Source organism: Opisthocomus hoazin, chromosome 5 (assembly GCF_030867145.1).
Source record: "Opisthocomus hoazin isolate bOpiHoa1 chromosome 5, bOpiHoa1.hap1, whole genome shotgun sequence".
NCBI classification, from domain to species: domain Eukaryota; kingdom Metazoa; phylum Chordata; class Aves; order Opisthocomiformes; family Opisthocomidae; genus Opisthocomus; species Opisthocomus hoazin.
Genome location: NC_134418.1, coordinates 33,637,048 through 33,655,375, shown reverse-complemented (window position 1 = coordinate 33,655,375; position 18,328 = coordinate 33,637,048). Strand labels below are relative to the sequence as shown.

Sequence of the window (18,328 nt, the reverse complement as noted above, 5' to 3'; positions counted from 1 at the left end):
GAAGAAATAAAATACTGTATTAAAAAAGAAAGCAAGCAGTAACCTGACAAAAACAGAGTGGTGAAGGCTCAAGCTCACTATATGTTTTTCAAATCTATCACCCTTCATTTGTCTAAATTTCTCCTCCATTCAGGTTTCCCTAGCCCTCAGTTTCAGCTGTTAACTACTTTCCTGTTCCTGTGATTTGTCCTTTGATGCTGACTGTTGTGCTTTCTTCATCCATCCACAAAGACAAAAAAGTGTCTTTTACCTTTGAGCTTTAAGAATTTGGGATTGGAAGAACTGAAAAGAAACATTAAATGAAAGCAGATAAATTGGAGACAGAGGTCAGGCGGGTGATATTTGTAGCAAAGATCTTTTCCCTTTGCTTATTACCTTTCTGTTATTACTTTACTGTTCTACTTTGGTTATTCTTAGAGATTATAGAGATGGGTACTATTAAAGAAGCTTGGACTTCTAAATTGTAGGTTGCATCATTTCTCTGTAACAAATGGAATATTTTGTTAACATAGGTTTCCTATTTTCTACCCATCTATGAAGATATTAAGCAGCTTGTGCCCAGCTAGATAGTACACTTTTCTATTCTGTTCTGAATTTGTTGATAACAGTGAATTTTCCTTTGGACATTCATACCATCTTTAGAGGTTTCTCCTAAGAAAGTTTTTCTCGTGTCTGTGTAGGCTGATGCATTGGCACAACTATCGAATCCCCAAGGCAAATAATTTGAATAAAGTCTGCTTGTTATCTTAAAAATAGCAAGCTCTGGAAATGTTCCTATGACACATTAGCAATTTCTGGCACAAGAAATAAAAAGTAAGCAGAAAGCAAAAGCAGTAAAACGAGCAGCTGCATAAAGCAGTAATATTCACTCACAGAGAGAATAAGCAATATTTTTCATTTCTGAAAACATTTCATGCTGTTCCCATGCTCCTGGACTGAGTTGTAGCTCAGTGTCAAACTGCAATAGCTGCTAAGAAACCTGGAAAAGGACAACTTTTGTGAACATAAAATTCACTCCCACACAGCACTACATTTTCTTATCAGAGTTTATTGTTGCACTTCAGATACCATGCCACTATCAGAATAATATCTATTTTTTATTTAAAAAAAACTTTGAGAAAAATGTTTCCAGCAATTTTCATTCAATGTGAATGACAAGAGTATTACATCTATAAACACTGAAATATCTATTTAATTTCTTCCTGAGGAAGTTTCACATTTTTAAGCAATGAAAAAGGATATTTTGTACAAGACAGTCAGAAAATCATTGAAATCTTTCTGCACAAGTAGAGCTGGGAAAATATCACAGTATTTTCAGGGATGTTTGCTCAAATAATTAAGTGATTTCATACCAGGCTCTGTGTTTACACCCCCCCCTTAATGGTCACTTTCTGCTCATAATCACACATTGATTTTTAATGGCATGGATGTCTGCAGAAAGCAAATTTCAGAATCATATTCATGAAAATAAATGTGAAGCTCACATGATCAAGCAAGTGTTAAAAGAAATTTCTTGTGCAGTTATCTACCAGGGGAACAGAAATCATGGCTGTGTTACCAACCACAGTAAAACATCTGACTTTCACTAGAAAATACAAAATCCTTGTAATGAATCAGGTTTTTTTAAGAGTGTTAATACTGATAGTCTATTTCTAGAAAGCAAACATTGATTGTAGGTAAGCTGTGAATAGAAGAGGTTAAATTTTGTCAGATAATTCATGTTGTATGACTTGCTTACTCAGCTGTACTCGTGTACATCCTATGATTTGGGGAGTATCACGTCTAGCTGTTGTCTGCATGCTTTGCTCAGATTCTTCATTCTTCACCAAGTTGACTGCACATTAAAAGTCATTCTGTTTTTTAGAGTCTCCTGTTAAATGTAAGAACGTATTTAAATAGAACAGTTCTGGAGAAAAAAAAATGGCTTCATACCATCTTTTTATAAACAAGTAATAAGTGAACATCAGAAATTCAGAACTGCATTGAGCGCCAGCAGTTTTGCCTTTACTTCTTTATTGCTTTTGTGCCTGAGACTAGCCAGCCTCGTGTGCAAGAAGCTAATCCCGTAGCACCTTTCCTAAAGATGCTCGTGCATAATAGCTGCATCTCAACAGGAGCTTGGACTTAATGCTGATTCAAGATCACACCCTTTCAGATGCACAGTTCCAGGATCAAATGGTTGAGCTACTTTGTTCATAATATTGACTTAGGTAAAGTTACCACAGGAATCCACTGAAGATTTCCCTAGGGACTCACTCATTTTGTTCCCAGTTCCCTCCCTTCGGAAGGGCACTGGGACAGTACGAGAGCTGCACCCTGCTGCTCCTCATCAGGACTTGAGAGTCACCACGGCACTCCTTCCTGGAGGATGAGCTTTGCGTTTAGCTGACAAACAAAGCCTAGTCCACCCAAGGCCAAGGCTGTGCATGTGAGGAGCTTATCCTCCCAGTGCTCCATGGTGACCACAGCTGGGCTGTTTTACCAGATCACCGACAATTGTAGGAGGCTCCTTGCCGTACCTCAGAGAGGACTTCACAGAAGCAGTCCACAGATCTGAGACATGTCATCTTGTTTCTTGTGAAATTTCTGGGGGGACAATGTGACTGATGTGCATGTCCCCATCATCACTCTGTCCTTGACTGCCCACTCATTCTCATTTTGTGGGGCCCCTGATTTCCCAGAGAAAGAAGACAGAAAAAGAGTTCTTGAACGCAAAGAATGAACTATGAATTTGGCTGAAGCCCATTCCTCCTGCATGTAGAAGGCATGCAATTTGTGTGCAGAGGGTCCTCTCACCATGAAAACTTCAGGCATTTGATAGCGCCCAAGGTTTTTCCTCGTTTCTCCTGTTTTATAATTGCTGTTCTGAAGAACATGGAGTAACTAAGGCAGCAGTGCACAAAACAGGAGGTTCATGCCATCTCTGCGGATTTTTAAAAAATGTTTGGGTGATGTTACATCAGATTATATCAAGCGTAAAATCAATCATGCCAGGGTGAAAACCCCAGGTATTTTCTCCAGTTAATCAATTTAGTTGTAACAAATCCATACAGAAGCTTGCAGGACACATGAGCTGTCCATAGCATGCAGAGTATTTGCTTTTACAGATGTTCAGAATCCAGAGTGCTTCTTTTATCAAATAATAAGTATTTTAAGACAAGTCAGCCTTTGGGATGAATCCACATGACAGTGAATATTTAAAGTGAAATGAAAATTCTCATCTGTCCAATAAATAATAAAGATGTTAATCTTAAAAAATGTCTCCTCTAGTAGGTCATCATCATTAATCATGCATATTCCCTTAGCAAAAATGTTCTGCTTAAAGAATATTGTTATATACAGTGAATTTGTCTAGATTTTTTCTTTACAGGCCTATCAAAACCACGTATTACATAGACAAAATCAATAAATATTAAAGATTACCAGTTAGAGGTACAGTAAGGATCTCAAGATCCATTTTCTATTTAGGGAATAATAGACTGGTTTCCATTCCATTTGCCTTGAAAGTTAAATGATACGATTACCTAAATGTTGTAAAACAGCACTGAGACATATAAAGTTTTTCCACCATTTGATGCATGTTTTTAACTATTCACCCTAAAACAAATTATGAAAACATTATAGAGCTACTGTAAAAAGCATTGCATTTAGTACTGTAGTTCTCTTTTGTTTTCACTACCTCTTCATGCCTTTAGAAACATTCAGAGCCAAAGTTCAGTGGAGAAGCATTAAGGCCATATTCAGCTGAGGATTTAATTGATCTTCTTTCTCAACCTTTAAGTACTATTAAGCAGACTTTATCTCACATCTAAACTGATGCATTGTGAGATGGATCACTGAAGTGTATCACATAAATGTAAGACTGGATATTTGTGTTTTCCATGATTAGAGTGTATTTTTTCTACCAAGATTACACACTGAGTTTATTTTTTTTCCCCTAAAGCTTATTCCTAATATTTAATACCAAACTTGTTTAAAATGTCTGGAACCAGAACCAGTATTTTAATCTGAAAATCTGGTAGATTTTTGCAGCTGACATGAACTAAAAATTACTGAAAGATGCTACAGTTTTTATCAGGTCGAGGGATCTCAGAATACACAAAGCATAGGCTGAACGCAAATAAATTAAGGAAAAAATAATGGTGCAAATGAAGGCAATCTACGTATGGAACTGTTTCTGCTCTTCACAAGCTTTTCTTTTATTTCAGTGGAGTCACTCCTGATTCACAGCAATGTAAGGCCAGAGCACAGTATCTGGATCTGGCTGCTCATAGAAGCCAGGAGTGAAAGCCTGGTCATTGCACTGCTTCAGTTTGGTTCACAATTGTTGAAGTATAATACCACTCATAAGGATTATACTGCAACTTTTGTGCTTCATATGTCCAATTAAATTTCGGTTCTGATAACAGCTATATTCTGTATTTTGCCATTTCAGTCAGTACAAGAAACAATAATTATGGACAAAGGCCTTACCACATTGTAATGGTTTGTTACAGGCTGTAGTCATAGGTAATGGGTTATTTTCTTTTTGGGGGGGGGACTGGGCGTGGGTATTCTACACTGCTTTTGCCTATGGCTTCCAGATTTTGCTCCATGTATTTTGTTGCTGTGCACAGCTAAATTATATATGATAACTGTACTTCTCACCCTTGTTAGTATATACTTGGGGTATTAGCAAGCTGATTCCAAAGGCAGAAGTACACTTGGCATTTTGTGCTACATAAAGTTTTCTTATTTTATGCAAGGCGATAATCAAATAGAAAGAAAAAACTGCCAGCGGTCTAACAATGGGCTACAAAACCTACATGAGACACAATACTTTTAAACTGATACATAAAAATGTAAATATTTACCATGAAATTGGACAGGTTATGTATCTCTGAAGCTTATGCCAGTTGCAAATAACTTCCACGTATGTGCGCTGTAGTCCACAAGTCCACAGGCCCAGAAATGTTTATGAGAAAGATTTGGTCCACCAGAGCTCTAAGAAACACATGTATTTTCACAATCCACATGCCAGCATATGGAAATAATTTCTGTCCTTTACTCTTTTTTGGAGAGGCATATCTTACAAGACCTTCTGGTAGCTACTGGCGGCTTTAGGTATGATGACTGAAGTGTGGAAGAGAGATTTCAAAAAGCCTTTTTTCAATACTATCTTACTTTCTGTAGCTCCTGTCTCAGCCACGATGGCAGGGGTTGTCCCAATTTGTGTAGAAGTTTTGACAGTTCCACATTGTGATCTCTGTAGTAGCTTGACAGAAAAGCCCTGCACTGATGGATACAAAAGGAAATATTTTTATTTAATAAAATGCTGTACTGCAGTTGCTGTGAATTCTAGGTTTCAAAGTTTATTCTATCTGTGTCAAAACTTTCACTTACTCTTATGCAATTTATATTGTTTTATGCTATCTACTGCATGCAAGTTTAAGCTCTTCATTTAGGAGCTGAACTGTAAAAGATAATTTCAAGAGAAATAAATGTTGTCCAAAATTAACACTGAAGTCAAAGCAAAGGACCTGATTCTACTCTCAGGTAGTCATATAAATTAAGAATTGCACTGAAGCTGATGCAGTTACCCTGAATTTACTGAAGTGTGACTGAAACCAAAGTTGCTAAAATACCTTCGTATGTAGGCATTTATCAATTAGTAACCTCATGTTCAGAAGTATTTAGTGTTGAAAAGTACAACAGTAAACAAACACAGACTCGTCATATCTCTGGCCAAAAGCCTTCTCACCCAATGATTTTATATCAGTATGATTATACTGATGTAAAATTACTTATAACTTTAGTACTGTGAGAAAAAAAATCCCAGCCTACTTGCCACATTAATATTTACTGCTCTTCAAACTGTAAGTTTTTATTTGCGTTTTAGTCAGACTAAATGAAATGGGAATACAGGACAGAACAAACATAAAAGTTACAGTTAAAACAGGAGACTAAACTGCCCTCGTGTACAGTCTGCAGCATTTGATCTGACGGCAATTTCTTCATTTAAGCATTTGTCTGGGAAAGTTATTTATAAAATTCATAGAAACAGAACCCAACCTCTCTTAAAATTGGATTATATGAGGGTCTGCATTACTTGTCATGGTCTAACTACTCTCAAAGACAAGGGACCAGACACAAATATACATATCTGATCATGACTGAGGAAAAAAAACATGCATTGTGGAGTCTGTGCTGCTTAAGTGACTTAGGTAAAGGGGACAGGTTTCCAAGTGAATCTCAGGGGTGCCAAGTTTATTTTTCTAAGGGGTGCCAAGTTTTAATAGTTGTTTTTTAAGGACTTCAATTCTTCACATTTGAAATTAAGAACTGAAAAGGTCCATACATGCCACGGCTATCTTAAATGTTTCATTTGTAGGGAAAGGCAGTAAAATAATTGACATCTATTTAATTTTATCTTCGCTCCCTTCTTATGATTTTGCCTGTGTGGTGTCCCCTACGTAGCAACTGAGTCCCTGTGTAATGCCAGTGAGCACAATGGTTTACCTCAGAATCCATCGGAGGGTATTTTCTACCTTTGCTCTTTCCAAGACACTTTGTTTTTCCTTCTTCAAGGAGCTGACACCAGAAACCTTTATGTGAATCGAACCTGAAACAAGTATTTTGCACTGTAAAGGCTGTGAGGTACTGTAAGGAGGATGCATCCCCGAAGTTCAGACTGAAGACTCAAAAGAGTAAACCTAAGGTTATCAGTCTTGTTTTAAGGGCAACCAAATCTAAATGTCAGAATCCAAAGGATTTGTGTACACATGTATTTATGATGTACAGAGTGGATGTTCCACTCCTGACGGATACTGTTGAATCTGTCTGGCAAATAATGTCAGAAATAGAAACTAATTCTCCTTCCTTTCTGTTTATGCACATCAGCATTCCATGTTCCACTTCTGGAAACAAAATTCCTTTTGATTCATCCACAATTCGTATGCAGTTCTCACAAAGCAATACTTACTTTGTCTGTTTGTCAGAGGTCTACTTCTGTAACAGTCAAGCTCCACACTGAGTGGCTCAGTGCATGTTTCACAGAAAATCTAACCCTGAATTGTGTTCTTTGCAGACATTGAAGAATACATCCTACTGACAGCTTAAAGGAGAAGTATGAGAGGCTTAATTTTGCAGTGAGCTTACTTACAGATTAACTGGTATTTTCGGAATGTATGAACATGTGAAAATGATGATTAAGTTAACTCACGTTAGGGCTTCAGAGTAGTTATAATGAGGAGAGACTCCAAGAAATTTCTGTACTTCATCCATTACAGTAGACGGGTCAGTTCTCAGCTGCTGTCCATCAATAATTAGCAACTATAACAAATGAAATAAACGGAAGTTTAATTTAAAATTCATTATTTGAAGCTTCAAACTGAAACTTCCACCTCTGTCAAAATAACTCATTATATGGAGACTATTGCCCCAGAGAATGATAACTGGTATAGTTTTAATTGTCATCATTATTAATGACCTGGGAGCAGGGTAAATGGCATGTTAATTAAATCTGAAATTATATGAAATTGGAAGCTGTTGTGACAACAGAGAAATAGTAGTGAAGGATCTAGAAAGAGAAGAAATATTGGCAGGAAATTGAGTGAGATTTGTCCAGACAAGGAAAAAAGGTATTAATGTCTAGGGAAATAACCTTAATTCTCACAGACACAAATCTATACATATTTACATCACAGTAACACTGAAAAGCTGGTACGTGGAAATGACCAGAACGACTGAAACCAGTAGGTAGATGTCAGGTGAAAAGCCTTACTTCTAAACCCATACAATAATACGTAATTGTATGAAAAAAATTCTCTCAAAATATTAATAAAGGCAGATGTTATGAAGACCTTAAGGCAGGGATACAGAGAGATACAGAATGTGCAACACATCTCTGAGAAAGCCAGGTACTGGTAGGTAATTTCTTTTTCTTCTTGTCAAGTGCTTGACCACGTACACGCTCACATTAGGCTGCTTCAGACAGGGCCACCCTTTTACCTGGAGATGACTCTTCAGGGAAACAGACGCTACCTGAGAATTTTATTAAATGTGGTATCATGCCCAAACGAGCCACTGATGGTGCAGCAAGTTTGGGTCTTTGTGACTGCTGGAAGACAAGCAAAGTCTCAAATGGATTAGTCAAGCATTCATTTCCTGCCATGGAAACACCTCTACTTTTTTGATCATGCTTTAGTGATGAAAAGGAGAGGGGAAATAGATTTGCAGATGGTTCAACAACCTCCTGCTGCAAGCAGTGCTGAAGCTTGTTTTTACATTTCCATGCAAGCAGAGAGGCTAAAATAATACAGATTGTTTCCAGGATTAGATGAAATTTACAGGTTTGCAAGACTATGAGGTTTCACAGCGTAATCAAAAGGGAGAAAATGCCTTTTCTTTTGAAAGATCGGTCTTTGGAATTACCCATATATAGCATGTAAATTTTGAGACATGAATTAGTGGAAGTATCAGGCTGTTCAGAAAGCAGCAGCTTATTCCAGCAGTCTTTGCAATCAGATGCATGATGACTGCCTGAGTCCAAAAATGAACTCACTGCTTTGCCGAAGCTTTGAAAACAGGGCTTACGTACTACATAGCAGAGGTCAAAAACCAGCACAAATGGAGGATATTTCCATCTGAAAGAAAAGGAGTAAGGGTTTTTTTCTTCACTATTTGAAAAACATATAGAGATAAATATCTGTGCCATTCCCACTTCTGCCACCCGAAAAAAGACATGTAAAAAAAAGTTTTACCAGTGGAAATTCATTCCAATTCCTGACATTCCCAGGGACCAGGTAACAAAAAATGCTCCCTCTCAACCTTCAGGGAGGTTTTAAGGAACTGAGGCAAAATTTTTCCTTACTTGTACTGATTTATTCATATACTGATCTCAGGAAGATGTAATTTCATGAAATTACTCAATATCTAAGTCATTTCATGTATTGCCAAGGCAGAAAAATTTAGTGTAATTTTTACAAAGTAGCTTCATATATAATGAAAATACTACAGATAAAGTATTTTGAGCTACTTTACAGTGTATTGATCATTTTATTGTAATATTGCTGACAGTTGAAGAGACTGTTTAAGTCCCTGCTCTCCCACTATGCATGAGTTACTTGGTGTCTAAAACACACCATGGCAGGAGAGGAGCAAGAGAGGCAGTTTGGAGAGGAGAACAGCTTAGAAACAGCCCAAGTCCTTCAGCTTCAGACCGGACATTTAACAATGTTTGTTCCAAAATCAGCTTGACTTCCCACAGGGCTGGCGCATGAGCGTATCTTACGGCTCATGAGGAAATTCATCATGCTAGGTCTTCTCTTTTTCTGTATGACTGCATTGAAGCGATGAGTTGTAAGCGGGAAATTAACTTAAGAGACATGAGCTTCCTGAACTTCTAGAGATCTGTCTTGGTGGCCAGACAAAAGAGGACTTTTTTTCATGACTTATGAGATAATAAATTAAGTCAATCAAAATTCTAAACTTTTAAACCCCAAATTTGCAAAGTACTCTGAGATTTGCAAATTCTTACCATGTAAGACAAATGTGCTATTACTACTTTCCTAATGAAAAGGGGAACCTTACCTATTCCTATTGCTACATTCACCACTTACTGTATGCCTGCTAACTTCATAATGGACTTTAAGACTTCAATTCAGTCTCTACACATGTAGAGACTCCTAAATATACACCGCATTAAAAATTACAGATAGCCTTAGCTCGTCTGGGTGAGAGCTCTTTTGGTGAAGGAAGGCTCTCATTTTTTTTTAGATAAGGCTGAGCTGATTTTAGGTCTGCTTTATGTACCTGTTTTATGCTTCAGCTGTTCCTTGAACTTGCTACCTAGTTTGGATACGGCCTACCGTATAGCATTGCTTTTGCAATGCAAGTTAATCCCTAGTACTTTTACACAGAAAACAGAAGGCTACCAGGGCTGGTTCTTCACTGTCACTGTAGGATGTAAAATCTGGCAAAAATCTGTATGATAATGCATATTGCTCCATATTCACGGGTTACTTTTGGAGAAAAGCTAATGAAAACATAATGTAGAGAATTTTATACGAGTATCATGATATTACAGTACTGTGTATCTCATGAAGTCTGCAAAAGAGAATATGTGGAGAATAACACTAAGTAGATGCATCAGAGCTTCCTTGGCACACTCTGGGAAAACAGAAGGTACAGACTCCAGCCAACTTGTCTCAGCTAAGCAAGTCCTGGATAAACAGAAGGTTCTGACTGCAGCCAACCTCCCTCAACTAAAGTAATCTTTAAATGTTGGGTGGGGAGTAGTGCCAGACACGCTGCTAACGTCAGGAAAATTCATTCCAGAAATAAATCTACCAAAGAGAAAAAATGTCTGCCTGTCTTTGTATATCACATGACGTTCAGGGCTTAGGATGTGCATCTTTTGAGGCCTGATCTTACACAGGGCAAGAAGGAGGCTAATCATTTGTATATTTTATAAAAAAATACAAAAAAAAGACAGAAGCTTGCAGGGAGGTCTAATTTTCAGGTTGCTTCTGTGCCACCTATACTGAAACCTATGGGTTCATAAACACACACCCTTTGAGGCTCAAAGATACACAGAGAAACTGGTCTTAACACAAAGAATATGTTGAGGATTCAGGATAAGTGATATCAGAGCCCAACAGAGGCTCTGATATGTGGTTGCACTGTTACGGGCAGCAATGTGTGAGGAATTTCCAAGAACAAAGTGTGCACAACAGACCCAGTGCTTTGACAGTTACAGAAATGTCATGTTAGGCAAAACATGAATTCAGCTAAAAAACTGGTGATGCCTGAGATGGCGAACACACTGATGTACACAAAGGCTTTATCTGTATTGCTAACCAGAGCAAATTAGAGACAGCTTTCTGGTCTTGAGGCCAAATGGCACAGCATGACCTGGATCCATGTTGCTAAACTCTCTCACCCAGAATTGGTTGTTTCCACACTTCCCAATGGCAATGGTGCTTGTTATCTTTCTAACTGTGCTCTGGAACTGCTTGGCAAGATGCTTTTTGCTATGAGTCCAAACCGTGCCAGAAATGCATTAAAAAACAAGCAGCATGGACAGCAGTGGGTCAGCGTGTGAATTCTTGCACAGGTACAGGTTTATTTACTGCTACAGTCACAGCCTAAGGAGGTTGACACAGTGGGAGATTACTGCATGAAAGGACCAAGAAGTGGATGAAGACACTGATGCATTTAAATATTGAGGTGTTACAAACCCACTAGATCACATGTGGTAATCCCTATTTCGGATGGAAATTACTTTTTTTACACCCCAAAGTGTTCAGACACCAACCTCTTCTCAACCCATGCAGGGAGGGCAATATCCCGGCAGGCCTTCCCTGATGCTCGCTGATACTAGCTACCGCTCAGAGTAGATAGAAACATTACTGAGCAGCTTCCCTTTACTTTCCTTCAATTTTTCTTTTGGGAAGCCTGATGGACCATCTAACATTAAAGAGACCACAAAGCACTGCATGCCTGGTTCTCTTTTCCTCAACATTACTGACAAAGAGCCACACATAGAGCAACGAAAGCATGAGCAACTGCAAACCAGCTGTAAGTTACAGGCAGTTCAGGGTACAAGAGAGTTCAAGGAGCAGCACTGATGTTTCTTGAGCCTCCAGATTATTGTTCCGAGTTGTTTTGCAGAAGAAGCTCCCAGCTGTAAGTGCTAAGACATGACAGCCCTAGTAATGTCAACCAACTACTTGGAACATGGCTATGAATAATTGTAATCAATGTCTTAAAACATGCTTTAGTGTATCTAGGATACTGCTGAGGATCAGTATTCAGTAGGCAAGACTTTTATGAAGGTAATCTTTTACAATATTATATATATGAGATCAACATGTCAAGTTACAGTCTTATTCACCTGATAAGGTGGGAAGTAAGTGAGCCATCTTTCAATATGGACAGCATACCATCCAGGTGCTAGGCATCTCTTTTGGAGAGCTCTAAGCTCAGAGGGGGCTCGAGGTCCAGCTGTGATCACCTGATAGAAGCTGAATTTTAGAGCTGCAGGATCTTCATGTGATCGCTGATGCTGTAAAAGAAGTTACATTGCTGGAACTTTACAGACTGCAAAGTTGGGAAAATAAGACAAAACTGGTTGGTCTTACTGACGTGGCCTTACTCACCTTGCCATGAGTGATTATTTACACTAAAAGTTAATTAAAGGTAAAAGTCCTCATCTGTATTAATTCATTGAAAATGCTGGGATAAACATTGTTCATATCAATAGATATTATTTGTATGAAAAGAAATCAGAAGCTAGACTGATAATAGCAATAACAAAACCAAATGTATAAATGTTTATTTTCAATAAACTGAGTGGTAGGCTTTGTACAAATGAATTGGGCATAATAAACACAAATACTAACAAGTTCTGCTTCTAGTAGTTTCATAATTTCTTTTTCTAGCTTACACAAGGTAAATATCAGAAAGGCAAATTCGACACGGGTATTTACGGGGATCATTGGATAACTGAGGTCAGGAGGGATCTCAGCAGGTTTCTAGTCAAGCCACCTGTCCAAAGCAGGGCAACCTATGGGATGAGACTCAGGGCTGTGATTACTTCTCAAGAAAACCAACCATAAAATATGCCATAAAAGTTCTAAGAATTTTGTTCTCTTTGGAATTTTATCTTTTTTTCAAAAATATCTTTATTTTGCCAATTCCTGTTGAAATCTGCAGACCATAAGAACAAAAATTTTTCAATCTATGTTGTGTTTTAAGCATGAACTAGATAACTGTGTCTATAAACAAATTTTTGTATGTGCTGATTACATAAATGAATTGAATAAGTAAGCATTTTTACATGATTATATTACAGGCAGGCTTTTGAAAAGGTAGTTTCTTGTATTTTAACCCTTGACAGATTTTCAGGTTTACACTGACAGCTCACGGGTGATCATATATGGTGCACTAGCGGATGAATAAAAGCCTGTATCATCCAAACTCTTTACATACATATATACTGAAAGGATATACAGAGAGGATTAAAGGTAGAAACCTAGATTTGTGCCTGCCCATGTTCTTCAAAGTGCATACCTGATACCAGGAATACGCCCGATCGGATGGGTCAATGAGGATGGTGATGATCTTGGCCTTGGGGATGAGGGAAGCAGCTCGCTTAGGAGCTTCCTCAGAATGGAAATAGTTGGCACTTTTCTCAAAGAGGAAGTCAGTGGTGACATTAGAAGGAGTGGGGAAGAAATCCATGTACCTAGGAAAGCAACATCATTCTCAGAATTACTTAAAAGTCACACAAAGGTTGACAAATCTGTTCAGTATATTTTATTCCAGAATAATCAATTAAAATAGCAGCCTAATTGCCAAATAAAAGCATACAGAAGTTTACATTGTATTTTTGATCATATTTGACTTGGTGTCAGCTTTCTTCTCACTACATATAACTAGATATTGCAGCTATTTTTTGGTAACTGGATGAAAATGTTACAATATTCATTATCTTCTTAAAATTAGTGATTTCTCACTTTCCAATCAGAACAAACTCCTATCAAAGTCAAAAGTAGAAAATGAGTTTTCTGTATCTGGCCTTTTGCTGATATCAATTACAGTGCAATACCATAAGAAAAAGATATTCAGTATCAGAATTGTTTTTACTCAAGAGAAAAGAGCTCGCTTATGTGGGGAAGATGCACTGAAAAAAAACCCCACACCTTCATCAGGTAAAAGGTTTCTAAGCAGTGACTGCATCTTTCACTTATTGTTCTAGGAGTCACATTTTTATGGAAACATGGGTTGTATTCCTTTTAGTTTTCTTCATGAGCTTTCCTCGTGTGTTATGAAATTGCAGTCAACTTCCAGCCATCTCCTATGTCACATACAGACTTCTTTATCCATGGCCCTCAGACCACATTATTGTTGGGGAAAAGAACAAATGGGAAATGTTGGTCTTCTTGATTTTTCAGTTAAACTCTGTATTGATAAAATAAATGCCATTTAAAACAACCTCTTCTGGAGATCATGCTTAAAGACTGAAATTCTGTCCAGTGCTTAGACTTTGTTCTATTCACACAAGTGAACTACTTCTAATACCAATGATGTGCTCTTGTTGGCTTTGAAATTGTGACCATTGCAGCCAAGGCCAGAAGACTTGGTAGGATGGAATGGACTGATGCACATGCAGTTTTCTTTAGGACATGGATCTCACAAGATGATGATTAGCACACAGGCACTGATTACAAGGTACTTAGAGAAAAGGAAGGAATCTACAGTGGTTTTAAGAAACTGAACTCTGTGACACCCACTTCTGAGAAGTTAATTCTTATGAGTGTCTTTTACATATACATAAGCAAACATTGTCACAGTATCACAGTATGTTAGGGGTTGGAAGGGACCTTTGTGGTCCTGCCGAAGCAGGGTCTCCTACGGTAGGCTGCACAGGACCTTGTCCAGGCGGGTCTTGAATACCTCCAGAGAAGGAGACCTCCACCACCTCCCTGGGCAGCCTGTTCCAGTGCTCCGTCACCCTCAGAGGGAAGAAGTTCTTCCTCATGTTCAGACGGAACTTCCTATGCTTCAGTTTGTGCCCATTGCCCCTTGTCCTGTCGCTGGGCACCACTGAAAAGAGTTTGGCCCCATCCTCCTGACACCCACCCTTCAGATATTTGTAACCATTTATAAGGTCCCCTCTCAGCCTTCTCCAGGCTGAACAAGCCCAGCTCCCTCAGCCTCTCCTCGTAGGAGAGATGCTCCAGTCCCCTCACCATCCTCGTAGCCCTCCGCTGGACACTCTGCGGTAGTTCCTCATCTTTCTTGAAGTGGGGAGCCCAGAACTGGACACAGTACTCCAGATGAGGCCTCACTAGGGCAGAGTAGAGGGGAAGGAGAACCTCCCTTGACCTGCTGGCCACACTCCTCCTAATGCATCCCAGGATCCCATTGGCCTTCTTGGCAACCAGGGCACACTGCAGGCTCATGGTCAACCTGTCATCCACCGGGACACCCAGGTCCCTCTCCACAGAGCTGCTCTCCAGCAGGTCCGCCCCAAGCCTGTACTGGTGCATGGGGTTGTTCCTCCCCAGGTGCAGGACCCTGCACTTGCCCTTGTTGAACCTCATCAGGTTCCTCTCTGCCCAACTCTCCAGCCTGTCCAGGTCTCACTGGATGGCAGCACAGCCTTCTGGTGTATCCACCACTCCTCCCAGTTTGGTGTCATCAGCAAACTTGCTGAGGGTACATTCTAACTGTTCATCCAGGTCGTTGAGGAAGTTGAACAAGACTGGGCTGAGTACTGAGTCCTGGGGGACAACACCAGTTACAGGCCTCCAACTAGACTCAGCGCTGCTGATGACAAGCCTCTGAGTTCTGCCATTCAGCCAGTTCTCCATCCACCTCACTGACCACTCATCCAGCCCACACTTCCTGAGCTTCCCTAGGAGGATGTTATGGGACACTGTGTCGAAAGCCTTGCTGAAGTCTAGGTAGACAACATCCACTGCTGTCCCGTCATGTGCCCAGCCAGTCATGCCATCGTAGAAAGCTATCAGATTGGTCAGGCATGATTTCCCCTTGGTGAATCCATGCTGACTACTGATAATCTTCTTTTCCTCCACTTGCTTGATGATGACCTCTAGAATGAGCTGCTCCATCATCTTTCCCAGGATGGAGGTGAGGCTGACCAGCCTGTAGTTCCCTGGGTCCTCCTTCTTGCCCTTTTTGAAGATTGGAGTGACACTGGCTTTTCTCCAGTCCTCGGGCACCTTTCCTGTCCTCCAGGACCTTTCAAAGATGATGGAGAGTGGCTCAGCAAGTTACTGTTGCCAAGTTACTATTTTGTGCTTCTTTGGCACGTGAATAGACACGTGTCATCAGAATTGTGCAAGTGAAGCAGGCTGGCCTTCAGATAACAATTTTCTGTGCACTACTTAAGGAATAATAGTTGTAGATTCATTCCAGGTCTTAAAGAGTGGCAGTAGCAGTAGATTACCTTGTATCAGAGAGAGCTAAATGATGTCATGAAAAGGGGTGACAGATGGGCAGGTCCCTGCATAATACGCTCAAAGTTTCACTCAAACATTCTGCTACCATGCAGCATAGCTATTGCTAGTCTCACATGCAGACTGTATATAAAAAAGCTGAAACAAGAGGACAATGAAACAGAACAGAATGAAAGGCTGTCCCTGCCCTTCTAGTTTATTAAGTGTTTATATCTGCCTAATGCAAATATCTGAGGATATGATACTATTTCACTGAACAAACAACGGACTGTATTTCCCAAAAATATTGGGAGTGATTTGATGAAAATGATGACGCTATACCAATTTCTGCTTGCAAACAAAATGATTAAAACCTAATGATCCAATCTGACTGTGTGACCTCAGAATGTTCTACCAGAACATCAACAGCAAAGAAAAAGGCCAGCTTTGAAAAAGGCAATAGGCTTTACAGGTAAATCTGCTGTAGATCATGTACAGTGTCATTACGCTGTTGTACTCAAGTCCTGGTAGTATACTGAGTAAATACAAGGCGATAAGGACTCCAACCTTATAAGCAAACACTTAACATTAAATATGGCACTACACCAAATTTTGGGGAAAAGTTAATTGATTCTTTCGATAACACGGCAAATTTGGAAAAAAAGTAGTTAATGCAGTGTCAGCGAAAAACGGTAAAGAGATTGGCCCAGGTGGGATATCAAGAGGATAGAAAGTTTAGGCTCAGCATTTCTGCTGAACACAGACTGCTGAACTCGTGCTCAGTACCTCATTCACGAGACAATTACTAAACTCGACAAGGGCAAAACTGAGAAGGCTTTAGAGAAACTTGTCTAAGAAATCTGTAATAATGCTTACATAAAGAAATGCATGACTGGTCTATTTAGACGTCTGTATTTCAAGAACAGAACGATCAGTTCTCATCTTACAGTTCTGCCATCTCTACTGGGAGCCTACAATATACATCTAATACCTCTTTCAAGACAGCAGTATTGAGGTTGCTGACGGCTGGAAGAACCCTTTCCTGCTCCTGTAGTTCACCTTTGTCTATATGTAAGATCAGACAAAGACTAAGTCAAAGTCAGCACTGCGAAAAAGCTGTATCTCCACAACCATAAAAGAAATTGAACTGATTATTTGTGAATACTCTTGCCTTGAAAGAATCCTAGCCAATTAATGGACTAAAGAGGAGAGACCTTGTATCTAATTACCATTTGGTAAGCTCATTACTTTCCAGAATTAAAGTACACTATCAGACTGCAGGTCTGAGAGATTTGTCTGGCAGACTAAATGCAAACCTAAGAGTTAAGCAACTACACCAACAGGTAGTTCTGAGTAAGCAAGAGTTAACTGTGAGAACCTGCAAGGGCTGAGTGGGGGATGTAGTGCAGAGGTACAAACAGCCAAATGCGTGCTGTAGAGTAAGAACCTGACAAAAGGATGTACCTGGTCTGTACAGGTTGACCACTGGGAGCTTTATGCACCAGTGTTGTGTTAAGATGAAGGTAATTTGGCACATGTCTAGCAGACAAACTGTATCTGCATGTTAGGGAAGTGGATATGTCAGGAGGAATGAGAGAAGCAGCAAAGTGGTCTTCTAGCAACATGAAAACACTCATAATGTGGAAGAACTGGCTCGCTGTACTTAGGCTGTCTCCACCAATGTGGATCCACTATACCTTGCCTGCATGTCATTTTCTCTGAATTCAAAAGTCTCCACTGCAAGGAGTCTGCTTTCTAATTTCCAGTCATTCAGCTGGCATCTCTCTATTGGTAATAACTGGCTGACTCACTGCACTTTGTAATAAAAATCTGGTGCAATGATTATAACTAAGTGACTTAAAAAGAAATTGGATCTGATGTATCTGTGCTAAGACCATGTAACAGTGTTCACCCTGTTAATTTTATGGACGAATACAAAGCCAAAGGCAAGAAAATTATTTCCCCTTAAACTGGGGGAAAAAAAAAAGAAAAAGACAAAATATCAATAATCTTTTACTGCTGCTCCCCAGCCACTACGGCATGTTACTGCTTTTCATCTTGTAGTGCTTTTTACTGCAGCACTTTCTGAAAGAACGAGAAATGAAGAATGACCTTCTGGGAGTAGCTATGTCTGGTGATTCCCTGGTAGCCATAGTGAACATGGCAGCAGTGATACACAGGTTTTTAGCACCACTTACTAACCCTATAGAGACAATAGCGTTCTCCTAATTACCTGATCTTTGAAAAAAATTTGGAGAGGCTTTCCCTGTCCTCCTTTTACCTGATTGCTATTTCTAAATCCTATTTAAAGGAAAAAAATGCCTCTCCCTGATACTACCTTTTTTCCTCTTCAGAAATTTGATTTCCAACAGGAACATAAT

The 18,328-nt window shown here is 39.4% G+C and overlaps 1 protein-coding gene across 4 annotated transcripts in view; it reads right to left on the bottom strand.

Annotated features, from left to right (window-relative positions):
- Nucleotides 1-1,048: 1,048 nt before the first annotated feature.
- LOC104331173 (bifunctional heparan sulfate N-deacetylase/N-sulfotransferase 3) overlaps nucleotides 1,049-18,328 on the bottom strand; it is a 73,955-nt gene continuing 56,675 nt past the window's right edge. For 2 of the 4 annotated variants that reach the window (XM_075420888.1, XM_075420889.1), the window contains exons 10-14: nucleotides 13,054-13,228; nucleotides 11,876-12,046; nucleotides 7,202-7,311; nucleotides 6,499-6,601; nucleotides 1,049-5,274 (exon numbers count right to left, since the gene is read on the bottom strand). In XM_075420888.1, coding sequence (XP_075277003.1) covers nucleotides 5,155-5,274; nucleotides 6,499-6,601; nucleotides 7,202-7,311; nucleotides 11,876-12,046; nucleotides 13,054-13,228 — 679 coding nt within the window. In that variant the 3' untranslated portion in view covers nucleotides 1,049-5,154. The remainder of the gene's footprint in view (nucleotides 5,275-6,498; nucleotides 6,602-7,201; nucleotides 7,312-11,875; nucleotides 12,047-13,053; nucleotides 13,229-18,328) is intronic. The other 2 variants (XM_075420890.1, XR_012763993.1) reach the window with 2 other exon arrangements.